Here is a 25,278-nt window from a genome sequence, read left to right as displayed (position 1 = left end):
ATCTTCTTTTCCCTTTGAATGTGCCTCCCTTCTTCCCCATCTCCTCCTCCAGGAAGCCTTCCTTGAATGACCCTCAGGAAGTTTGCTCAGGGCCATCTCTCCCCATCCCCCAGCACTGAAGTCCAGGTCTCTGGCTACTTCCTGGTCTTCAGAATGTGCCCATCCCTCCTATAGCCTGGGAGCTCTGAGGGCAGGCTCTGGGTCTCTTCCTTGGGCTCTGCACTTGCCAGGCACCTATTCCCCAGGCGTGTCAGAAGAGGCCAGCTGGAGTCAGTGACAGACACACTCAGGCCAAGAGCATCTTGCTCTCCGAGACCCAGCCCAGGCACGAGAGGAGATAAAAGTCTTGTGCCATCCCGGGGCCTCAGGGCAGGAACACACACACCTTGAGGATACTCTGTCTGTAGCTGTGAAACCTTCAGTCTCTGCCATGTCTCTCTCTCCCTGCCGGGCCCAGAGGGGCTTCAGTGCTTGCTCAGCCTGTTCTGCTCGCTCGGGGGGCCGAGGCAGGGTCAACTTCAGCAGCAGGAGCCTCAGTTCCTTTGGGGGGTGCCAAGGAGGCTCTCGTGGGAGGGCCTGGGGTTCAAGGGGAAGGCTAGGGGTGAGGTATGGGGAGGGGATCGGTGGGCCTGGGCTTTCCCCATGCCCTCCGGGAGGCATCCAGGAAGTGGCCATCAACCAGAATCTGCTGACCCTACTGAAGATTGAGATCGACCCCCAGTTCCAGGTGGTTCAGTCTCAGCAGACCCAACAGATCAGAACCCTCAACAACCAGTTTGCTTCTTTCATTGACAAGGTGAGGGTGAACTCAGCTAAGCCCCTGTCTCTGTGCCTCCCTCGAGGAACTGTTCTCGATGGACTTGGGAATGGGGAAGTCTGGTCTCCTACTAGTTTTCTAATCACTCCTGCAGCAAGGAAGTCCCTCCTGTGGTCTGACTGGAGGCTCTCTGGTTATGCTGAGGCTCTGTTTAATTAGTGTTTTGAAATTCCCTTTATAAAAATGTCATTATAATTCATTTAGTGTGTTGGAAAATATTTATCAAAGGCCTTAAAGGCTCCGGGCTGGCTAGAGGGTTGCTCAGGCTTTATTTCCCAGAGGCTGTGCCCAGGGAGTCTGGCAGGAGCTTGCCTCAGGGACCCGCTGTTTGTGCTGTAGGTGCGGTTCCTGGAGCAGCAAAACAAGGTCCTGGAGACCAAGTGGGACTTGCTGCAGCAGCAGGAGTTGAGTGACAGTCCCCAGGCCCTGCAGTCTTTCTTCGAGGCCTGTCTGGTCCAGCTCAGGAAGCAGCTGGAGCAGCTGCAGAGAGAACGAGTGTCTCTGGACGCCGAGCTGAAGTCCTGCCAGTACCAGCAGGAGGAGTATAAAGCCAAGTAGGCAAAACGCAGCATCCCCATGGGCCCTGGATGGGGGCTGGGAGGGCTTGAATCAGGCTGTCAGCCAGAGGGTATCTCACTGCTGAGCTCCCAGGGTCACATGACCGGCCTCCCCTCTAGCCCCTCCGCATCCCCATTCCCTCTGATTCTCAGGGGGCCCCACCTGCTGCAAGTAAGTGGTCCCACAGCCCCTGATATCCAGGACTGGAGAGCCTCGATTCTAGCAGGCCCCAGTTACGAGGGCCACGTTTCTGGTCAAGGCTGGGATGGGCTTATTAAACAATGCCTATGTGGGTTTTTTTCTTGAGAAATTTCTGTTGAGCAGGCTGTGGGTCAAAGTGACTCAGACATTCTCTGGTCTCAGAGGTGGAAGAGAATTCATTCCCTAGGCCTGTGGCATGATTCACAGGTAGGCTGTGGTTCTGGGTTCCCCGCCAGGTCACCTGGTGGTATGGAGAGAGCCCTGGACCAAGAGGAGGCTTGGGTTTAGTGACTGTGGACAAGGAATAGCTGTGTGGCCTTGGGCAAGGCATCTTACCTTTCCCAGCCTCACTTTCCATATCTGTAGACTGGGAAAATGCCACTTGCCTTTCTTACCTTCCAGAAACATTGGGAGCATTGCTCCAGGACCCAGGTGGAAGGTCCTGGAAAGAGTGGGGCCAGGAGACCTGTGATTTAGGTCTGCTTGGGCCACCTAGTTATCTAGGACTTGGGCACATCTTGTAATGTCGCTAATAAAATCCAAAAGGCCTGCTTCAGGTGATGACTGTGAGTGGTAAGTGAGAAGAGTGTTTGAATGTGCCTTATAAACATGAAGCAAGGTCGCCTGATGGCACAAGTCGACCTGGGCTGAAAGAGTGAAGAGGGACATAAGACATGACAAAGCTTCCTGATGGAAGAGTAGAGAAGCCGGCTGGTGGTGTGTCCTGCTTTGGAGCATCTAAAGCAGAGTGGCCTTTTCAGGGAGGGTGTACTTGGAGAGGGGCCTGGGCTCTGATGCCGGCACTCCAGGCAGCGTCTTTCTATACTTACTTGGCAGTTATGAACGGGAGGCCCACATGTGCGCCACACTGGAGAAAGACTTCGTGGTCCTCAAAAAGGTGAGGGTGGGGTCAGCTGCTCTACCCGAACCCCGAGCATCCACCGTGCACAGAGCCCGGTCCTGGGCTGGGAGGGCAGTGGGTGGGAGATCCTCACGCACGACATGCTGTCACACTGCCTATAGGGACCCTCTGAGGAAATGGGACATCTACGTAGACACAGGGGGACCCTAGGACAAGATCCAACTGAGGGACTATGTGATGAGCTCTGGTGTCACTGTGGGAGAGGGTGGGGAGGGAGTGGAAGAAACAGAACTGGTTAGGATGAATCAGGGAAGGCTTCCTGAAGGTGGTGTAGGTCAGTGTCAGGCAAAAGAGAGAGCAGGGCAGGGCGGGGCTGGAGGAGGAAAGAATGGGAGCTGGAGATGGCCATGGGGTGGGTGTTGGGCAGTGTGTGAACAGAACTCCTGGGTCAGAGTGGGACCCCCAAAGAGGGAGTGGGGGCATATGGCTTTTATCTTCCTGTCCCCAGGTTGTGGACGGAGTTCTCTCGAGCAAGATGGAGTTGGAAGGCAAGGTGGAGGCTTTGAAAGAGTACATCTGCTTCTTGAGGCGTCTGTATGAAGAAGTATGGATCACTAAGGGCAGAAGTGATGGTCTGCCAGGGGCAGGTGGGCGGGAGGGAAGGGGACAGTGTGGGCAGGCTCCTGTGGCAATAGTGGGAGTGGCTGGGAGGTGAAGCCTGGTTAGAGTGAATTAGATGCCAGTCATTCAGTCCTTTGATAAACAGTTACTCAGAATTTACCATGTGAATTACTAGGTATTGGGGATACACCAGTGAACAACCAGACAAAAATCATGAAGCTTGCTTTCTATTGGGAGACAGACAATAAACACTAGACCTAGTAAATAAATAAATTACCAAGTATGTTAGAAAGTGATAAATACTATGGGAATAAGGAAAATTAGAACAGGGAAAGGAGGATTGGGAATGTGGCAGGGGGTAGGGCAGGTGGCAATTTCAAATAGGGTGGTTGGCATGGCCTTATTTAGAAGACAAAATCTGAGCCAAGATCTGAAGGAAGTGAGGAAGACAGACACACAGTGGGGAATCTGGGATTCCAGGCAGAGGGTGCTGGTGTCTTTGAGGAAATGCAAGGAGGCTGCTGTGACTGGATCAATGGGAACAAGAGAGAGGATGTGTTAGGAGGTCAGGGGAGTGATGGGGACCATGTGATTTCAGACCCTGCCAGACACGTTCCTTTAATGTCCACGAGTCGTTGGACAGCCTTCAATTCCAGAAAAGGACACAGCCCCACAGAGGGCAGGGTGTGCTCATGGTCACCCGGCACGAAGGAGGGCTGCCTCCGAAGGAAGAGGGCACTCTGCCCACCTGCCCGGGGCTCCAAGGGGAAAGGGAGCCGGGGGGCCAACGGACACTGAGTCAGTCTTCCCCACAGGAGCTGGGCCAGCTGCAGACCCAGGCCAGCGACATGTCTGTGGTGCTGTCCATGGAAAACAACCACCGCCTGGACTTCAGAGACCTCATCGCCGAGGTCTGTGCCCGGTACGAGGAGATCGCTGGGACCAGCAAAGCCGAGGCCGAGATGCTGTACCAGACCAAGGTGCCAGGGCCGGGGGACAGGCACCATGCTGGAAATGGCTGGGTCTCCCTGCCTGCCCCCCCAGGGTGGTCGTCCACCTTGGTCCCGTTGGGCACTTGTAATAACCTCTCTGAAGCACCGGGGCTGGGTGGGCACCATGTTTCCCCTCTCCAGGAGGGAGGCAATGCAGGGAAACTGTGGGAGATGAGCCCAGACTTCCGCAACCACATCCCACCGTGTCCTGGTTTTCCAAGCGTTTTAACCCGCTTCCCAAATGAGGATGTGAGGAGGCAGAGAACCGGGGCCATGGTGTTCCTCATGGTCTTGGGGTCAAAGGTGAGGGTCCTCTCCACTGACGGTGTCACCCCATCCCCCATCAGTACCGGGAGCTTCAGGTGTCTGCCCAGCTTCATGGGGACCAAATGAAGGGGACCAAAGTCCAGATCACGCAGCTGCAGCAGGCAATTCAGAAGCTGCAGAGTCAGACTGAGAACCTCAAAAAGCAGGTGAGGGTACCAGAGGCCCCAAGCCCTCTGTCTTACCACCTTTGTGCCAGGGTCACTGCTGGGTTTGTGTGAAACTTTGATAACTGGCCGGGGGTTGGCTAATTTGGGGTGGAGAGAACTTCAAGCCCCATTTCAGAGGCGTTCAGCTCTCCTCCTGGGAATTCTAGCTGCATGGGCTCTGCACTGCCGACCCTGGCCCCAGCCCTCACGCTGCATTCTGTGTCTACATGCACATCTTGCTTTCAGCTCCTTGGGGAGAGGGTTAATTCGTCTCTTTTCTTATCTCTTCTTTTGATGCTTACTCGTCAAGCCCAGTAAGGACTCTAAGGCCACACGCTGAATTTCCTGGTCCCGTGTTAGGGAGGGAGAGTACCAGGATCTCAGGGAGCGGGGGACATGGGCAGGACGGTGGGGCGCCGAGGCCCCCTTAGGGTCAGGTGATACTGTGGGTGTGAGGAGCTGGGAGAGGTGGAGGGAGAAAATGGCAAGGGCAGGGAGGTGGGTTCCTGCTTCTCCTGGAGACCTGACTTCAAGGTGTGAGGATTACAGATTCTTAAGTTTTCAAGTGTCTTTGCCCTCACTTTCGCCAAGCCCAAAGCATCGTTTTCTTGGGATCAACAGAGGGTTGAGAGCTGAGACCACAGAGTCTGGCCGTTTCCTCAAGCACTTCAGCCTGACTCCCAAGCCATGGGTGGCCTGTCCACATGCAAGCAGGGTCCACATGCAAGCAGGGTCTGTGCTTCTTGGAGCACAGACCATTCAAAGGCCAGACTCAGTCTCCAACCATTCTGACCTGCTCTCCTTCGGAGTGTGAGGAAGGACCTGAGATGAGGGTGACCAGGTCCTATTACTCAATTTGCTGCCACAGTGTTTTGCCCATAAATGTGGACTTTTTGCTCTGGAAGCTTTGGGGTTCTCTGGGGGTGTCTGATAAAATGCAGATTCCTGGGCTTCCCACCAGAGAGAGGGAATCTGAGTCTCTAAAGGTGGAGCCAAGAGGGCTTCCCTGGTGGCGCAGTGATTGAGAATCTGCCGGCCGATGCAGGGGACACGGGTTAGTGCCCCTGTCCGGGAAGATCCCACATGCCGCGGAGCGGCTGGGCCCATGAGCCATGGCCGCTGAGCCTGCGTGTCCGGAGCCTGTGCTCCACAATGGGAGAGGCCACAACAGTGAGAGGCCCGCGTACTGCAAAAAAAAAAGGTGGAGGCAAGAAACCTGCTTTCTCAACTAAGTTCACCCAGGTGACAATGAAGTGCGTGGAGTCTCAGAGACCAGTGGCCAGCACTTAGGAGAGTCACTATGTCCCCATGTCTGGGAAACACAGTCCCCCCTGCATAGCAAGGTGCCTTTCCTGGGAGAATCCTTCTTGGGGTCACAGCCCCCTCTCACTCCTCCTTTTCATGCACAAACCTGATGAACTGAGGCTACAGTAAGAGTGGTGGACTGGACCTCAGCTGTTCTGGGTTAGGGTCTCAGCTCCGCCACTCACCTCCTTTCCGAGCCTCAGTTTCTTCACCTGTAGAATGGAGACCCTGTTCCTCATCCATGGGGTGCTTTGTGGTAAGTGAAAGAGAGCCTTTAGGGAATGTCTTCTTTCTTGAACCGAACGTGAGGGAAAATCAACTAGATGGCTGATTGGACAGGGATGCTGTCCTTCTTCTAGGAGTTTTCTGTCGGATTGGAGAGGTGAGCACAGAGAATGTTTTTCAGACCCCAAACTGAGGCCCATGAGACTCTGACAACATCAGGATAAAGTATTTGAAATGGGGCTGTTCCAAAAGCCTCAAGGACACGTGGCCCTCAAGATAAGACTTGTAGATAATGACCCGCCCGGGACAGGAAGAGCTTTAAGTACCCTAGGAGAGAGAAAGTGCTGCAGGGAAGGTGCTGAGGGTTGACAGGGTGGGGAGAAATAGGGGAGATCATGGGAGAAAGTGGAGAAGGAGCTGCATTCATTTCCTGTGGCTGCCATACAAAGTATCACAGACTTGGCGGCTTGAGAGAGCAGAAATCTATTCTGTCAGTTCTGGAGGTTAGAAGTCTGAACTCAGGTGCGGGCAGCCACACTCACTCTGAAGGAGCTGGGGGAATCCTTCCTCACCTCTTCCTGGCCTCTGGTGGCTCCGGAAGTTCCTTGGCATTCCTCGTCTGGTGGTGCATCACTCCCATTTCTGCCTCCATCTTCACACGGCGTCATCTCAGTGTCTGTCTCATCTTTTTCTTGGACACCAGTCACTGGATATAGGGCTCACCCTAAATACAATGTGATAGCATCTTGAGATCCTTAACTAATTACATCTGCAAAGACCCTATCTCCAAATAAGATTATTTTCTGAAGTTCTTGATGGACCTGACATTTTTGAGATGTTACTTAACCCACTCTGGGAGTTAAAGAAGCAGAAGAGGCAATACTCTCTTTGAGAATGAGAAGAGCTGGTCATGGCCAGGAATAATTTTGAGCTTTTGAGATTATGGTCCATCTCAGCCTTTAAGTTATATCCACAGTAGGTGCTTTGGGAGTCTGTGTCGGGCTTACAGCCACTTCCTCCCTTATTTCTACCCCTCTCTAGAATGCCAAACTGCAGGCTGCCATCGCCCATGCCGAGCATCGTGGGGAGCTGGCCCTCAAGGATGCTCAGACCAAGCTGGCCGAGCTGGAGGCCGCTCTGAGAACCGCCAAGCAGGACATGGCGCGGCTGTTGCGCGAGTACCAGGAGCTGATGAGCTCGAAGCTCTCCTTGGATGTGGAGATCGCCACCTACCGCAGGCTGCTGGAGGGCGAGCAGAGCAGGTGGGGCTGGTCAGAGGGCCCTGAGGATGTGTGACGGAGGTGGGGGTGGGGGGATGCAAGGCCAACACAGAGTGCTGAGAGATTTCTTTCTTTCTTTCAAAATAAATTTATTTATTTATTTTTGGCTGCGTTGGGTCTCCGTTGCTGCAAGCGGGCTTTCTCTAGTTGTGGCGAGCAGGGGCTACTCTTCGTTGTGGTGCACAGTCTTCTCATTGTGGTGGCTTCTCTTGTTGCGGAGCACGGGCTCTAGGCGCGTGGGCTCAGTAGTTGTGGCGCACGGGCTCAGTTGCTCTGCGGCATGTGGGTTCTTCCCGGACCAGGGCTCGAACTTGTGTCCTCTGCATTGGCAAGCAGATTCTCAACCACTGCGCCACCAGGGAAGTCCCTAGGATGCTGAGAGGTTTCTTGACACTGTAAGCCACCGAGGGCCACCCATTCTGCTGGGAGGGATTTAAAATTGGGGACTGGGGATTTTATCTGCTCAGAGGGTGGTGAGCTGCTCTAAGAGGCTTAAAAGCACCTGGGAACATATTTTCTGCAGCCCTGCTTAGCATTTCTTCCTCTCGTCCTTTTTCCCCCAGGACGTCTGGGGAGTGCACCAGTCAAGTCACTATCTGTGAGTATCAGGGGACTTTGGGAGAGGGGCCCCATGGGGAATCGAGGACTCTGCTGTGACCCTGGTGCCTTTCTTGGCAGCTGTTGGGGAAGGCAGCACCATCGTGTCTGGAGGAGCAGATGGTGGCCTGGTGGGCACTTGTGGACTCGGAGGCGGGAATGGCAGCTTTGGGTCCAGCTGCTCCAGCATCGTGACCAGTGACTCCAACGTCATCCTGGGCTCTGGGCAGCGCCCTGTCTTGGGCTCTTGCTCTGTGTCCGGCTCTGGCTCCAGCTGCACCTGCCACACCATCCTGAAGAAGATGGTCGAGTCAAGTCTGAAGACGTCCATCACAGACTGAGTGACCCGGAGGCCATTTGCTCCTCCCACCCTCCCGCCTTCCTGAGCCCTCTCAGCTCTTCCCCCACTCTTATCACTCCCATCCCTCCATGGCCAGCTCTGTGTCCACTGCCCACAGCCCGAGCCAGCCCACAGGGGACTCTGCAGAAGTCAGTCGGGTCCGGCCTGCTGTTCTGAATGCTTGCCCTGTCTGGCCTTGTTCCGCGTACTGATTTGCATCTCATTTGTCCGCTGCCTACACTAACCAAGGAGCACAGCGTCGAGCCTCCAGCCAGGCTTCTCCTCTCCTCTCTCCACAGCCTTCAGCCGAGCTAGGAAAACTCCTGGTTGGGCTTCGCCAGACTGCATCCGCACCCCAAGGGAGAGGCCTGAGGCCCACTGACAAGAGCCTGAGGGCTGGAACCAAGGGACACCATCCTTGCCCTCTTCAGCAGCCTCTGGGCCTCCATTTCTGTATTTCTGTCCAATTATTTCCTGTGAAATAAAGCAGCACCCAGTTCTCCTGGTAGTGGGTCTTCCTTTCGCTCTCCCTCCCCCTCCCCCCTCCCTCCCTCCCATAAATTTTATTGAGTGCCAGGACTAGGGCTACTCTGGCAAACAAGATCAGACCTATTGTGCCCTCCTAATGTGTCTTTCTCACCCCTTCTGTTCCTGGTGTCTCCTGCATAACCCCTCCCATTCATGAGAGCCAGACTTTCCTTCTTGGAGCCCTTGGTTTCCAGGGCCAGAGGCTGGCCTTTGACAGCTAATTCAGATACCCTGGGTTTGGAGATGAGGATTTGTGCTGAGGTCCTCTGTGTTCTGTCACTTCATCCAGTCCCCTCCCAGTGATGTGCTGGCTCCAGCTCTACCCAGGGTGGCAAACCTGGGTCTTGTCACCTCACCCCCATCTCTCACCTCTGAGCTTTAACCTGACCCTTCTCCTGGGCAGGTTAATAATTCAGCAATGATGCTAAGCCATAGCCTTAAATATGTGTTGAAAGGGCATTTAGAGGACAGGCTGCAGGCCAGAGATGAAGGCTCCTTTTGGCAATGTGCAGCTTCTCTGCCGCTCCTTCCAGCAATTCAGCTCTGCCCCAGGATTGCACAGCTCACCCAGCAAAACAAAAGCTATGCAGCTACCCAGCTCACTCTCCTCGGGAGGCAATTTATGGAATATCTATTGTTGTTTGGGTAGGTCCTGTGGACATCTCACTCCTCACCCCAATCAGCTCATCAAGGGGTTCTTTCCAACCCTCCACTATGCTCCCTGGGATGCCCTCCATCTCCTCCATCCCACTGATGTTTTAGTATCTCTTGTATCTTGCTCCCTGCTTAACTGCCTACAATGGGCTCTACTCCTGACCCAGGACAGCCCCATTCATCCCTGTTCCTCCTTCTTCCCAAGTCTGCACCAGTTTTCCTCCCACCTGGAAACCTTCCCCAATTCTCCATGTCAGAATGCACGAGACCCTTCTTGTCCCTGTCACAGTCTGGCTGTGCCCGTTGCTGTTCTTGGCTCTGTTTCTGTCCAGTTCTTGTCTGGAATGCAGGTTTCCTATTAGCCTGGGACCTCTGGGCAGGCTCTTCTCCTGCACCCTGGATGGGGATCAGCAGCTCAGCTTGTGCCTGGAGGCTTGATGGGTACTTGGGACTGGAACTATGCCCCATCCCTCCTGCCCCTTGGCGCTCATCCTATCTCTGGGCCTGTCTGAACATAACCCTGGAAACATCTTCTCCTTCCCTCTTCTGCAGGAAGCTCTGCATGAAGCCAGGAGTGTGGGCATCAGGGCCAGGTGCTAAGAGGGTGGGAGGGTCACCTTCTCATTCTCCAGCAGCCCATCAGCTCCTGCACTGCTCCTTCCCTCTTCCCTGTCTCCACCTGGTCAACTCCCAACTCCATGGCCTGAGCTGCAGGAGGTCACGCCATTGCCCTCTCCTTTATGGGGAGGCCAGCCCTTTTATCAGACCCACAGTTCTCTCCATCAAAAGTATCTAAGGAGGAGCTTTTCAGCCTTTGCCTTCTATGAGGGAGACATGAGTGGGTAAGCACATGGCCCTGGAGCTAGAATTCCTGGGCTTGAATCCTGGCTCTGCTATTTACTGGTGGTGTGACTTTGACCAAGTACTTGACCCCTTTGTGCCGCAGTTTCCTCACCTGTGAAAAGATTTTAGTAATAATAATACCTACCTCACCGGGCTGTGTGGGGATGGGACCATTCAGGGTCCCAGAAGGAAACCAATTTACCCAAGATAGTTCAACTAAATGGACTTTAATGAAAGGATTCCTTACAGAGGTGTGGATGTGGCTAAGGGCACAAACACAGGACGGAGAGGCCAGAGGCAGGCAGTTGTGGGAAGCCATTGCCACCCACCCCATCCCCCCACTCCCCCTGACCAGGGGTGTCCAGGGCCCAGGGGTTTTCCAGGGTGTGGGACTTTCAGTGCTAAAGCAGGACAGTCCCAGGAAAATCAGGACGAGATGGTGGCTCTGAGTAGAGCTTAAGAGACAAGAGGAAGAATGGATGACTGATTGGGTGATAGAGGTGCGGGGATGGGAAGAAGCTGTAATCACAGAGGAAGGCAGCCACCTCTGGAGCAGGGAGGGGGCAGGAGGAAATAGCCACCTCTCTCTCAGATCTCCTGCTAGTGTCCCCTCCTTGGCCAACCCCCTCCTCCGGAAGCCAGAGAGGCAGGGAGCAGCCTGCAGGGGTTAAGGAGGTCAGGGAATGGACCTGGGGCAGAAAGGACGCAAACGGAGCATCCCCACTGTAGGGATTGGATGCATTATTGCATGGAAAGTAAGTGCTCAATAAATGCCAACTATAATTATTCCTACTAGATGAGAAAGCGCTGCCCTGGATGGGGCTCCTCAAGGGCAGTGGCTGTTTTCTTCACCTCTGCATCTTTCCTATCACTCAGCCTGACTCACGTTGGGTGCCTGGTTGATGCCATAGGCTGTCTCCCCTCATCCTTTCCATAGCGGCAGCAGCGCTCTGTCCCCTCTGTCCTTGCGTCCTGTGCAGGGAGAGCCCCTGGACAGGGGAAGGTCTCAGAGATGGAAGCCCTTGGTCCAAGCAGCAGAGGTGGGGAGGGAACCACGCCTCCTACACTAAGAAGGTCTGAGTTTGGGTGTCCTGTATAAAGATGAGTGGAGAGTTGGACTGGAGGAGGCACAGTGGCTCCATGCTGTCTGGGCTGGGACTGGTGAGACTGTCTCCAAGCAATAATGGTTAGAATGGGCCCTGGGCTGCCTGAGCGCCTGTTACCAGCTCCCGGCACAAAGCCTGGCACAGAGCACCCCGTAAATACTGGAGGATGTCAGTCTCTGGGGAGAGGGGGAGTGTGTGTTTGCAGCTGACTCTACTGCCACCATCCTGGCTGCGCCTGACTCAGATGGCTGACATCACTCCCTTCCCCAGTTGCCACTGTCTCCCCCTCCCATGCTCCGTGGGGAGAGATAAGGGAGCTGAGAAAGTGATTATAGCCTCGGGGACAAAGGTTAGTGGAAGTGATGGCTCAGTTCTGGGACGGTGGGTCAGCAATTTTTTTTTTCTGTTCTTCTGCCTCATTTATTCTGCTATTGATTCCTTCTAGTGTATTTTTCACTTCAGTTATTTTATTGTTCAGCTCTGTTTGTTTGTTCTTTTTTTTTTTTTTTTTTTTTGCGGTACGCGGGCCTCTCACTGTTGTGTCCTCTCCCGTTACGGAGCACAGGCTCCGGACATGCAGGCTCAGCAGCCATGGGCCACGGGCCCAGCCGCTCTGTGGCAGGTGGGATCCTCCCGGACCGGGACACGAACCCATGTCCCCTGCATCTGCAGGCGGACTCTCAACCACTGCACCACCAAGGAAGCCCTGTTTGTTTGTTTTTTAAACCTTCTAGCTCTTTGTTAGATATTTCTTGTATCTTCTCTGTCTGTGCCTCCATTATTTTTCTGAGATCTTGTATCATCTTTACTATCATTACTCTGAATTTTTTTCGGGTAGAGTGCCTATCTCCATTTCACTTCGTTGTTCTTCTGGGGTTTTATTTTGTTCCTTCGTCTGGAACATATTCCTCTGCCATCTCACTTTGTCTGACTTCTGTGTTTGTGGCCCCATGGACTGCAGGATTGTAGTTCCCCTTGCTTCTGGTGTCTGCCCCCTGGTGGGTGAGGCCGATCTAAGAGGCTTGTGCAGGCTTACTAGTGGGAGGGACTGATGCCTGCCCACTGGTGGGTGGAGCTGGGTCTTGTCCATCTGGTGGGCAGGGCCGTGTCAAAGGGTGTGTTTAGAGGTGGGGGCCAGTGATTTTTGAAAGGATTTCCCTGGCGGGCCTTGCTTATAGGCAGAGGTGAAGGGGCCCAGAGAGGTTGAATGTTGCCCGGGGACATACACCTCAGTGGGGATTCATCGCCCGGCCCAGCTCCCCCAAGTGCCTGGTGTCCTAACCCTAGGCAGGGAGAGGAATCCTTCTCGGGCATTAAGGGACTAGTTCTGGAGCACCTTCACCCCCATCCTCCATGGGAGGCTGGGTTCAACTCCTTCAGGCAACTGGGAGCCATTTGTAGCCTCCCAGAGGCCCTAGAAAGGATCCCACAGCCTCCTGGAGTGGCCCGCTCTCTGCCTGCCTTCCTGTGGGGGTGGTCCCATGTCCTTTCCTTTGGGATCCTGGGGACACAGTTGCTGAGAGTCCCAGCTCTAGCCCTGGCAGCTGTGTGAGGACCACAGCAAGTGCTGTCTCTGCTCCTTCCTCAGGCAAGCCTCTCTCCTCTTGGTGCCCCTTCCTTGCTGAAAGCTAAGGTGGGTGAGGAGGAATAATCTCTAACTCAGGTCCTCAAAGCTCCCTCGTCGTAACACTTGACTAACACTGATGTCTCCCATTTCTCCCTTGGGGATATGTTTGGTCCCAGCAGCCTGAGGTGGGTGGGCGTGGAGGAGACTCTGCGATGTGATTTGAGGAACCCCCCGGCCTTTCTGGATTGAGCACTGGGGCTCTGCGGGCTGGGAAGACTGGGGTGTCCATAGGCCTCTTGGGGCTTTTCTTGGACACTTACGTCTTCTTTTTTCTTTTTTTTCTGCCGCACTGTGTGGCATGAGGGATCTTAGTTCCCAGGAGCCTGGGCAGGGACCCTCTTCTGTCTTTGTATCCCCTTTGCCCAGCACAGGATCTCCACCGAGCAGACAGTCTGCCAGCGTATGACAAAAGATCAGGCTGCCTGCCCTCTGCCACCCCAGGCTGTCACCTGTGCCCCTACACCCTGGGCCTCCAGGAGGCACCGAGGCCGTGGGCCGGGAAGGTGGGACTGGAACAGGTCTGGGCACCCTCTCCACAGCCCCTCGCCCAATGCCTCCGCCCTGACCACCGCACAGCCTGGGCCCTGGGGCCTTGGCTTACCACAGGGGCCTGGGACCAACCCCAGAACAGAGCCCCACTGATGGTGGCCACTAAGCCTGGGTGGGAGAAGGCCAGCCAGCCACTGCATGGTGGCAGTGGCCACGGCAGCCCCTATCATCCTGTTCCAAGTCAGGAGTGCCCCAGGGGGGAGAAGGAGGTGGCATCCTGCCCCAGATGGTCTTGGCTCAGCCCCAGCTCTGGAGCTCAGGCAATAACTGGGAGCAGCCCCTCCCTCCCGCTATGGGAGAGGAGACTCCCCTGACCCACAGGGCCCCTCCCTCTCTCCAGGGGCGATGGGGCAGGAGTGTCTGTGGAGCCCAGGAGCCGGGAAAAGATAAAAAAGCCATCAGTGGCCCAGCAGCTCACCGTGCTCTTTCCCAGCTCTCCCGGCCTGCACTCCAGCCCTGCTGCAGCCATGAGGTCCTCCATGTCTCAGCAGACGTACTCCACCAAAGGGGCCTTCAGCTCTAACTCTGCCAGCGGAGGGGGCGGCTCCCGGGCCCCCAGCAGCGTCAGCTGGGTGACCGTGTCCCGGAGTGGTGGCAGCGGGGGAGGGCCTGCTGTGGCCCCAGCACGGGTGGCTTTCGCAGCCGGAGCCTCTATAACTTGGGGGCCAGCAAGAGCATCTCGGTGAGCGTGGCTGGAGGGGCCTCATCTGGACAGGCCCTGGGAGGCTTCGGCCTTGGTGGTGGGGCCTATATGGGCCCGGGGGCTGGCAGGCAGACGTTTGGGCCTGCCTGTCCTCCTGGAGGCATCCAGCAGGTCACTGTCAACCAGAGCCTGCTGACCTGCCTCAATGTGGAGATCGACCCAGAGATCCAGCGGGTGCGCACCCAGGGGGGGGAGCAGATCAAGACCCTGAACAAGTTTGCCTCCTTCATCGACAAGGTGGGCCGAGGTAGAAGGAGGCAGGGAGGGGCCATGGAGTGCAAGCCAGGCCCCTAAGAGAGGGTGGGCTGGGCGGAGGCTGGTGCAGCCCTTGTGCACTGGGGCCTGGAGTGGATGGAATGACCTTTGGAGCCCTTCTGGCCTGAGCGTGGGACGCCTGGACCCGAATGGCTGGACTGTCTTTACTGTAGTTGATGGTGAATCTCGAGTCCACTCATGAGGCCTGTTGGCCCAGCCTAGCTTGACCGTGTTGCAGCTTTTCTTATAGTCGTCATTAATGGGGTTACACGGCAGCCTTGTCGCCCAATTAAACAGCGGATTGTCCTCATTGCTCTTCTTAGTGGGGTGGCCCTTACTGCCTCTTGTTGTTTTATAGCTGGGAAAACGGGCTCAAGTGTCAAGTCTCCAAGGAACCCCATCTGTTGCCTGTTCTCTTGGTTTTGGAGGAGGTCTAAGGACAAAGATGTGATCAGGATACAATGGTGAGGGGGTCCTAGGGGAAGTCTCCTTTTCCCTTCTCCAATTCTTCCTCGCTGTTCCAACCAAGGAGCTCAGTTTGGGGTGGAAAATGAGCATGGTGGTCACCATGACCCGGGGATATGCAGTTTGATCTGTCCCAGATCGGGAGTGTCCTGACTCCTCCTCTGGCTCTCAGACCAACTAGGGAAGCTCTTGTAGTAATCTCTGGCATTTCCAGGTCCACTTTGCTGCATTGTCTACCTCTACCCCGAGCCCCCCCAGGCAGTGTGGGACCATGATGAGGAAAATCCTGGTGGATGACCATACCTTGGTTCAGTGATTTGTGGGTTCCCAAAGGATATTCATGTCCCCTTTCTCATATGATACCCACAGTGTCTCATGAGAAATCAGTCTAGGTGATAGTGTGTTCCTTTTTTTTTTTTTTTTGAAGGATTATTTATTTATTTATTTACTTATTTTTGGCTGTGTCTGGTCTTGGTTGCGGCATGCGGGCTTCTCCCTAGTTGTGGCGTGCGGTTTTTTTTTCTCTCTCTAGTTGTGGCGCACAGGCTTAGCTGCCCTGCGGCATGTGGGATCTTAGTTCCTTGACGAGGGATCGAAACTGCATCCCCTGGATTGGAAGGCAAATTCTTTACCACTGGACCACCAGGGAAGTCCCGTGTGTCCATTTTTAAGAAGAGAAAATTGAGGTCTGGAGAGGTTGAGTGATTTGCCCAGGATCATATAGGTACTTGGAGGCAGAGGTAGCCCTGGGACCCAAGTTCGTGGCATAAAGAGGTCTTTTTGTCACTGCTGCCTAGTGTCCTGGGGCCATGTGACTGTGGGCCTGGGGTGCTGTGGAGGTGGGATCTGGAGAGACCTGATGGCAAAGGGTGAGGCAAGCTGTTCTGCCCACCTCCTCACCTTTTCCCCTAGTGACTTTTGTTTCTTTTGTGGGACTGTCCCCAAGGTCAAACAAGCAAAACCTTCTCAGACTCTCAGAACCATGGTCTAGGAGCTGGGGCCTGACAGGTTGTCCGTGTCTGGTATCCTGGAATCCCGGTTGGGCAGAGAACCCCCTGGGGGCCCATTAAGTTCACGCCATGAGCACCCTTGTGAGTCTGTAGAAATAGGGCTGGACATCCATATTTTAAAAATTAAAAAAATGTTGGGCTTCCCTGGTGGCGCAGTGGTTGAGAGTCCGCCTGCCGATGCAGGGGACACGGGTTCATGCCCCAGTCTGGGAAGATCCCACATGCCGCGGAGAGGCTGGGTCCGTGAGCCATGGCCGCTGAGCCTGCACGTCCGGAGCCTGTGCTCTGCAACGGGAGAGGCCACAACAGTGAGAGGCCCGCGTACCGCAAAAAATAAAATAAAATAAAAAAAATTAAAAAATGTCAAATTTACAGAAAAGTTGCAATAATGGTACAACATATTCCTATATTTCCTTTCACCCAGATTCACCAGTTTTTAGCATTTTGTCACATTTGCTTTCTTTCTCTCTCTTTCTGTATGTATATTTGTATATATCCATATGTACCTATATATACACGTATACTATATATGTATCTGCATTAAAAATTTTGATTTTGATGCAGAATTGAGGCTCAGAAACATTGATCTAGTTTGATTTACCCAGGACAAGTGAGAAAGGGAGACCCAGGAAGAAGTGACTTGACTTCTTCCTGGGTCGTGAAGTAAATGACTGACTGAGCTGGGCTTTTTTTTTTTGTTTTTAAATTTATTTATTTATTTTGGCCACGTCTTTGTTGCTGCGTGTGGACTTTTTCTAGTTGCTCTGAGTGGGGGTTTCTCATTGCGGTGGCTTCTCTTGTTGTGGAGCATGGGCTCTAGGCACGTGGCCTTCAGTAGTTGTGGCTCGTGGGCTCTAGAGCACAGGCTCAGTAGTTGTGGTGCACGGGCTTAGTTGCTCTGCGGCGTGTGGGATCTTCTCAGACCAGGGCTCGAACCCATGTCCCCTGCATTGGCAGGCGGATTCTTAACCACTGTGCCACCAGGGAAGTCCCGGAGCTGGGCTTTTATGTTTATTAACTCTTTAGGGTCCTTGTAATTGGATTGGACTGTCTTTTCCAGCAAAGACTGTTCACTCAGGAACTCCTCCCCACAGCAAGACAGAGGCCCTGCACTGCCCTGTGGTGTCCTGGTCAAGACAGAAGGTGACGATGGGCCAGGTCCTTGGTCCCTCCTGGGGCTGGGGCTGGCGCCAGCCACCCTTCTTGCTCTGGCTCAGGTGCGGTTCCTGGAGCAGCAGAACAAGGTGCTGGAGAACAAGTGGGCGATGCTACAGGAGCAGGGCCAGAAATTGGGCATCATCTGGAACAATCTGGAGCTCCTCTTTGAGTACTTCATCAACAACCTATGGGGGAAGCTGGACAACCTCCAGGGCGAGCAGGGGAGGCTGGACTCAGCTGAAGAACGTGCAGGATCTCGCTGAGGACTTCAAGAGCAAGTGAGGAGAGCTGGATAGGCTGGGGCCATGTGGGGATGGGGAGGGGTCAGCGTGGGAAATCTCCCCAGACAGGGCCACCCTATTCTTAGGTCCAGGGACCCAGCTGGGGGAGTGTCCAGACAGAGCTGCTTCCCTCGGGGGCTCAGGTCCTGGACCCATTGCCTCCTGGAGGATTGTCACACTGTGTACTGTTGTAAGATGAAAAAATATTATAAGGTAGGGAGAAAAGTGTAATGAACATTTATGTTCTCATTACCCAACTTTAATTATTGTCTACTCATAGCCAATTTTATTTTGTCTACACCCCTACTCACTCGCTTTTCCTCTTCCCTTATTGTCTTGAAGCAAATCTCAGCCATCATGTCATTTCATTCACAACTATGTTTACTGGATATATTCATATAGTTCATCTGCATAACGTGATTTAATAACACACAAACACAATGCCCTAAGAACACCTAAATCTTTTGAAACAATAATCCTCAGTATCACCAACTATCCAATCAACAATTGAATTTCCAATTGTTCCATAAATGTCATAAATTTTAAAAATACAGTTTGCTTGAATCAAGATGCAAATAAGGTCCACATATTATGATTGGTTGGTCTGTATATTTATGAGTTTAAGGTATAAACTTCCATATCTTTTCCCATTGCTTGACACTGGCAATTTCTAAACCTTAAATTCTCTGCAAAAGCAGTTGGAGAGAAGTTGGTGTTTTCAATGACATCCTATTGTAGAAAGTGAACGCAAAGGATAATCATTGTCGACACATCTTCAACCTGTTCCCATAAAGCCTCCCAAGGGCTCTGATCCAAAGAGATGGCTGCTCTCAATTGCCATATTATTGCACAAATACTGTGCTCATTTCCTCAAAGGAAGTGGGAGGAATGTTTAAAGACTGTATCCCTGTTTCTTCATTGGTTAGCTGCATTACAGAACTGCTCCCCAAAGGTGTTCTTGGCCATTGTGGGACCCATCAGGGCTTCCTTAAAGCCAACTGGGTTCAATGTCTTAAAAGGCAGAACTGGGCGGAGCCTGGGCTGAGTCTTCCCTGTGTAACAGGTATGAGGATGAAAGCAACAAGCACACTGCCACAGAGAACGAGTTTGTGATGCTCAGGAAGGTGAACAAGGTGGCAGGGAGTGGGGGCAGGTGGTCTCCGGCTGCCAGGGTGCTGGGCTGACTCGGAGAGAGGCGAGAGCCCTGGGGGCTGAGCCAACCGCCCTGCTCTCTCTCTCGCCCCCAGGATATGGATGCTGCATACATGGGCCAAATGGATCTGCGTGGCATGAGAGGCATCCTGATAGAGGAGATGGAGTTCTTGAGGCATCTTTATGAAGAAGTAAGATAGCCAATGGACAGGGATACTTACATTCACATACAGCTTTGGGGATTCCCCCTGGAAGTCTGATCAGAATTCACTAGTGCAACTTAATTGATAGAATATAGCACCTGGACCTGGATCAATACTTGCTTCCATGTTTAGGTGCTTATGATGGGCCAGGAACTGAGCTAAGCTTTTTACATAATCCTCTCAACAGCTCCATAATGTAGGTTCTATTATTGTCTCCCTTTTATAGTCAGGGACACTGAGGCTCTGAGTAACTTGCCCATGGTCACACAGCTAGTTAGAGGCAGTTCTGAAATTAAAACCTGGTCCTTGGACTGTTATACTGTTCCCCTTGTTGCCCAGTTTGTAATGGAGCAAGGGATACAGGAGCAGAGATGGACAGAGAGTGGGGACTGAAATTCCATGTGAGAGCAGGAGGTGAGCTGTGGGTAGCAGGTAGATCACAGAATCTACGAGGGGTCCCAGGAAACAAGGGGGCTTTGAAGACCAAGGTAAGAGGGTTGAACTTGACATGAGTTGATGATAAACTCTTAGATTCAATAGGGAGCCCAAGGCCAACCTTATGCTCAGAATAAGAGCCCTTTCTCTAATATCCCTGACGGGGGGCATGTAGCCTCTACTTGAATACTTCTAGAGGCAGGGAGCTCACTCTTTTTTAGGGAAGGCATTTCCATTGTTGAACAACCGTATTGGAAAGCAGACTTGAATCTTCTTCCCATGACTTCTGCTCTTGATTGGCCCTGATTCTGCCCTCTGGGCTGCACGTATCCAATTGTCTTCCATGTGACACATGCCTGTCATATGACAACCATTTAGTGGTCGGGATGATTAGCGAACTGACATTTGTGGCATGTGAGAAAGTTGGGGAAACAGCATCCTTAGTCCAGAATCCAGAAAACAGAGAGGTGGGGAGGAAGGTTACAGATACAGACTTCTCTTCATGCAGCCTAATACTGTACTAGTTTATGTGTTATTTTTAGAAGCCATTTCACAATGTTTGCCCCTTAAAAGCTCCCTGGGTTTTTTTACGTGAATGCCTTCAAGTGAGACATGCATCCCCTGTCCTCCAACTTCCTGTATTTGGGCAGCTGAATTTTTGAAACTGAACGCAAGAGTTAATGATTCCCCTTTTTCCTGTGAAATGTTATTGTGGTTCCATCCCATCATTTTAGGTCACTGTGGGTGCTTTGAAACTTGATTCTCCTATCCATATATTGGAGGTGTCCAAATGGATAAGTGGATATATTACTGACGCCCCAGCTTTGGGTTATCTGCAGACCTGATAAACTTTCAGTTTAGTTATTTTACAACATTTCAGTGTAAATCATTGATAAAACACATTAAGGCAGACAGAGCCAAGAAAAGAGTCCTCGTCCAAGAGCTAGACCTTCCTTCCCACCAGGCTGATCTCATCACTCCACTAATAAATAATTTGTGTTTCAAGAGGCTCAGTTATTTTAAAATCCAGTTAACCATGGCATCATCTGGCCCACATTTTTCTGTCTTATTTTTAAGAATGTCAGAAAAAAAGCATTTCCAAAGAGAGGGGAAAAAAAAGCCGTCTTCCAAAGAAAGTCTTGGTCAAATAGCATCCGTGGCATCCTTTAGTAGTTTGGTAACACAGCCGTGGAATAAAATCTATTTGGTTTGACTTTTCCTTAGGGAAGTCTTGCTGGCTCCATGCCTCTCACACACATTTTAGAATTCATTCTAGAGGTTCATAGGTGATTGATATCAAGTTTAAGTTGGAGAAGTCTAAATCTCTCCCCTTTGAAAATGAGGACATTTTCATGTCTCAGGCTCTGGAAACTCTTCTACTGTCTATATTTCTCATGGATCTCCAGGGGTGTTTATTTCCTTGGCCATGGCCATGGGGTCCTAGGATTTGCTCCTCTGGCCTGGACCCCTGAGATTCCCAACAAGGCCAAGGTCTCTCATACCCTCAGTGTCTGTCTTGGCTTCCATTTCTTCTCAAGCATCCTGCCCTTTCCAGTTTGATGACTGTTTTCTTGATGGGAAAGAGCAAATGACACAGCAGTTGAGTTGTTGGCTTTGCCTGGGTCTTCTGTAGGGTTAGCCCAATGCTACCTCCCTGTTCTTCACACCTAGAGCTTATCTAATGACCCCTGTCCACTGGCCTTAGCGTTTTTCCAAGTGCATCCTTGGCTGTGTTGTTCCCCTTCAAACATCTCTACACGCCTGTCGGGATGAGCTTGTTGGGGAGTGTTCTGTACCATCATGCTGATTTCTTAGGTGCCTCCCCAGTTTCTTTTTTAGTGGGATCACTGATGGGCATTCACCATCCGGAGCTTCCTTATTCTCCTCTCTTAGGGTGGACTCTCCTTTAGGACAGGTCAAGGGTGCCTAGCTCCTCTTCTCTGAATGGGTAGGAACTAGCTTTCCTACTCTCTCAAAAAGCTTTCCCTTCCTTTGTTGTTCCCTGTCCATTTGACACATGTGGCTGAATACCTTCCACATGACCACAGAAGGACAGTCTGCCTTTGTGGGTTACCATGTGATGAGAGCCATGTTGGGACAGGGATAAGGTGCATGGGGCAGGCTGTGGCTGACCCTCCCTGGGAGGTCTGAGGGCATTTCAGAGGAGACAGCATTCGTGTTGGATTTTGAAGGAAGGGCGGGACTTCTGAAGGAGGAGCAGCGAGGGTCTGCCAGCCAGGGCCCCAGCCTGCGCCATGACGCGGAGGCACCAAAGAGCACGGTGTGTTTGGGGAGCAGCAGGTGACCTGGCATCAAGTGTGTGGGAGAAATGGATGAGGAGATGAACAGGGAAGGCGAGCTGGAACCAAGCCAGGGTCACTTCCTGTCAGAGTTCCCCATGTCTGTGGGCACCTCCTTGCGGGGGGGGGGGGGGGGGAAGAGTGAAGGCCAGAGCAGTCATTCCCTTGCTTGCATACCAGGCGTGATGGCTAACACTGCACTCGGTAATCGATTTCATGGTCTGGTTTTGGTCAAGCCAGATCTCAAGGAAATCCAGAAGGCCAGCCACCAATCCCTGGTGTGTTGTACAGGGCAGGAAAGTTACCTCTTGGCTTCCCTCTGGTCTGGGGGGTCCCTCCGGGATCCAGCTCCAGTGCCCTCACTTCGCCCCTCTGGTTCCTTTTCCCATGCGTGGGTGCTCCCTCCCCTCAGGGCCCCAGATGTCTAAGGAGCTCACACCTTTAATCCACAGAGTTCTTCTCTCTCCACTAGCATTAGCTCTTTCTTTGGAAAGCCTGACCTTTTTATCCTCTAGTCCTAGCAAGAACACCTTTATCCACTCTTGATGGTGTCTGGTAGATAGTGTTTGCCTCCTTGTCTTAAAAATTTCAAGTTAATTTTCCTCAGGACCACGCTCTGGCATGGGACTGTAGAGGGACCCTGAGCTGGGGAGGGTGATGGGTGATGCTGCAAGATGATGCTGGCAACGCACGACTGTGACAGAATGATTTTTTTTGTGGCACATGCCTCACGGGCATCCTGACTGACCTTTGGAGAAGTCTGGGCAAATGATTCATTTTACTGAGCTCCCACCATGGGCCACGTATGGATCTGAATCCTCAGATCAACTGCATGAGGAAGGTATTATCACGGCCATTTTACAGAAGAGGAGACTGAGGCCTCGTGAGGCTTATTGATGACAGTGGTCCCACAGCTGGTAGATGTCAGACTGGGGACTTGAACTTAGCTTTGTCTGTCTTTAGAGCTCATGTCTTTTTTTAAGAAAAATTTAAAAATTTTTTCTAGTACACTTTGACCACGCCGCGTGGCATGTGGGATCGAACCTGCGCCCCCTGTTGTGGAAGCGCGAAGTCTTAGCCACTGGACCACCAGGGAAGTCCCTAGAGCTCAGGTCTTTTCACTAAACCATAAATATTTTAGTGATTGGATTTCTGCCCCCTCTCCCTCCCAACCCATTTCACCTTTTAAAAGAGAATCTAATTTGAGAATTTAAATCTATGTCCATAGAGATGTCAGTTTTGGCTTTGCTAGTTCTTTCTTTCTTTTTTTATAATTTTATTTTTTAATTGAAGTATAGTTGATTTACAATATTGTGTTAGTTTCAAGTGTATAGTAAAGTGATTCGGGTATATATATATATATATATATATATATGTATATATTCTTTTTTCCCCGATTCTTTTCCATTGTAGTTTATTACAAGAGGTAGTTCTTTCTTTCTTTATGCCCATCTCCATCTTAGTCTGTATCGTCTCAGGTTCTGGTGTCAAACTCCCTGTGTTTGAGACTGAGCTCCTTGCTTAATAGTTTGTGATTTGGAGCAAGTTGCTCTCTGTGCCATTGGGAAAGGGCAGGGAATGAGTTAGTACCTGTCAAGTGCCTAGCACAGTGCCTGATCACAGGGAATGTCCACTAATGTGGATTGTTCTTGCCATTCTTCTATCTACTGTAATCCCACTGGCAGCAGTGAAGGGCAGTGTGTGAGCAAAGTTGGAGACAAGACCAGAATATGTTGGAAGGTACTGACTTTGAGGCCGAAGATTTTCTTCCCTTTGGGAGCCACTGAGGAGCACTGAGTGGATGAGGGATTTGATCGGAGCTGGGGTTTGGGGCAGTTTGTCTGCAGCCCAGGGCAGGAAGGACCACGGGAGAGACAGAGGCAGAGCCCAACTGGGAGTCAACACAGTCATGACCTAGTGATGAGAGCTGGTCTCAAGGCCCAACATACCGTTCTCGGCACCTTTAAACGTCGTTTTAGGTGTGAGAGCTGATGGTCCTGGAAACACAGGGAGGGTCCAGAACATCAGCATGGACTATAGATAATTAGTGTATTCCAGAGGAAAACACTTGGGCTTTGGGCACTCACCTGACTGGTTCCAGGCTGGGCCCTGCTGGGTCAGACTGGATGACCTTGGATCTTGTGACCCTGGATGTGTCACTTCTTTTCTCCAAGCCTTGTTTCTCACCTGCCTATGTCAGGACCACTGTGAATGGTGATGCAAGTTGTTAAATGCCTGAGCAGAGAGTGGCGTTTGAATCAGGCCCATACTTGGCTGCCTCTGTCCAGAGGAGTGCTGTTTCCTAATTTGCACAGAAGCACCCTGTGGGCCAGCTGTGGCCCTGCCTGTCTCACAGGGTGTTCTGAGAATTAAAGGTGACTGTGCTGGCTCAGGCCTGGTACCAGCTGGAGTCCAGTCAGCACACATTCCCTTTCCCCTTCTTTAAGCTCTTGGAAGCCTGCAAATCCACACAAAGAAAGATGTCTATAAAACTGGGAGCCCCATTCCAGCTGGAGAGATTGAGGCCTTTCCTGGCAGTTGTAGCTTCCTTCTAGGGTGGAGCCTGGGGGAGAGCACAGGCCTCCTGATGCCACCTGGGGACCCCTGGCCTGGGGCATGGGCACTGGTGACAGCTATTTCTGTTTTTGCAGGAGCTGAGTCAAGTGCAGACTCACATGTCTGACACCAGTGTCATCCTCTCCATGGACAACAATAGCAACCTTGACCTGGACAGCATCATCGCCGAGGTTAAGGTCCAGTATGAGAAGAGTGCCCAGAAGAGCAGGGCTGAGGCCAAGGCCTGGTACCAGACCAAGGTGAGAGAATGGCCAGTCCAAGGATGTGGGCTAGGCCCGCACCAGGACCTTCCTCCATTGTGAGAGGCCTGGGCAACTGGGTTCCTCGGAGGTCCGGGGCCAAACACATCCAGCCTACACATCCTGCTGTGAGGGTGGGCCCAGGGGTCAGTGGTTACCCATGGGGGCCTGGAACGATCTGACAGCTCACTGTCATTTCTTTGCCTCCAGTACAAGGAGCTGCAGGTGACAGCTGGGAAGCATGGGGACAACCTGAGGGACACCACGAATGAGATCGCATAGGATCATAAGAGGCTTCTATGAACAACTATATGCAACAAACTGGACAACCTAGAAGAAATGGATAAATTCCTAGACACATACCACCTACCAAGACTGAATCAGGAAGAAATCAGAAATCTGAACAGATCAATTACTAGTAAGGAGATTGAATCAGTAATCAAAAGTTTCCCAGAAAAGAAAATTCCAGGACCAGATGGCTTCACTGGTAAATTTTCACAGGTAAATTTAATGCCAATCCTTTTCAAACTTCTCCAAAACCCAAGAGGCAGGACAACTCCCGAACTCATTTTATGGGGTTAGCATCAAAGCCAGATAAGCACGCTACAAGGAAAAAAACTACAGGCCAATATCCCTGATGAATATAGAGGCAAAAAAATTCCCAACAAAATACTAGAAAGCTGAATTCAGCAGCACATTAAAAGGACCATACACTGTGATCAAGTGGGACTCAACCCTGGGATGCAAGGTTGGTTTGACATACACAAATCAATAAATGTGATACATCACATTAATAGAATGAAAAATAAAAAAAATCATGTGATTAAAAAATCATATCATCATCTCAACAGATGTAGAAAAAGCATTTGATGAAATTCAACATCCATTCATGATAAAAACTATCAACAAAGTAGGTATAGAA

General features: G+C 52.0%; 2 protein-coding genes across 2 annotated transcripts; both read left to right on the top strand.

Moving 5' to 3' along the window:
- The first annotated feature begins 430 nt into the window (after positions 1-430).
- KRT78 (keratin 78) lies at positions 431-8,272 on the top strand. The gene is made up of 9 exons (XM_029206714.1): positions 431-796; positions 1,157-1,371; positions 2,414-2,474; positions 2,947-3,042; positions 3,875-4,039; positions 4,399-4,524; positions 7,096-7,316; positions 7,898-7,932; positions 8,013-8,272. Exons 1-9 carry the CDS (start codon positions 431-433, stop codon positions 8,270-8,272), a joined length of 1,545 nt encoding a protein of 514 aa, XP_029062547.1.
- Positions 8,273-14,045: 5,773 nt separating this feature from the next.
- Positions 14,046-24,638, top strand: LOC114885928 (keratin, type II cytoskeletal 79-like). Its single transcript, XM_029206337.1, is given in 8 exon segments — positions 14,046-14,187; positions 14,190-14,518; positions 17,229-17,404; positions 17,406-17,447; positions 18,514-18,574; positions 18,698-18,793; positions 24,192-24,356; positions 24,567-24,638. Coding segments are annotated over 8 exon segments (1,083 nt in total).
- The last annotated feature ends 640 nt before the right edge of the window (positions 24,639-25,278 follow it).

Source organism: Monodon monoceros, unplaced genomic scaffold, assembly GCF_005190385.1.
Source record: "Monodon monoceros isolate NGI ecotype Baffin Bay Population unplaced genomic scaffold, NGI_Narwhal_1 Super_Scaffold_6, whole genome shotgun sequence".
NCBI lineage: Eukaryota > Metazoa > Chordata > Mammalia > Artiodactyla > Monodontidae > Monodon > Monodon monoceros.
The sequence above is the reverse complement of the archived record's forward strand: the minus strand, read 5'-3'. Positions and strand labels throughout refer to the sequence as shown.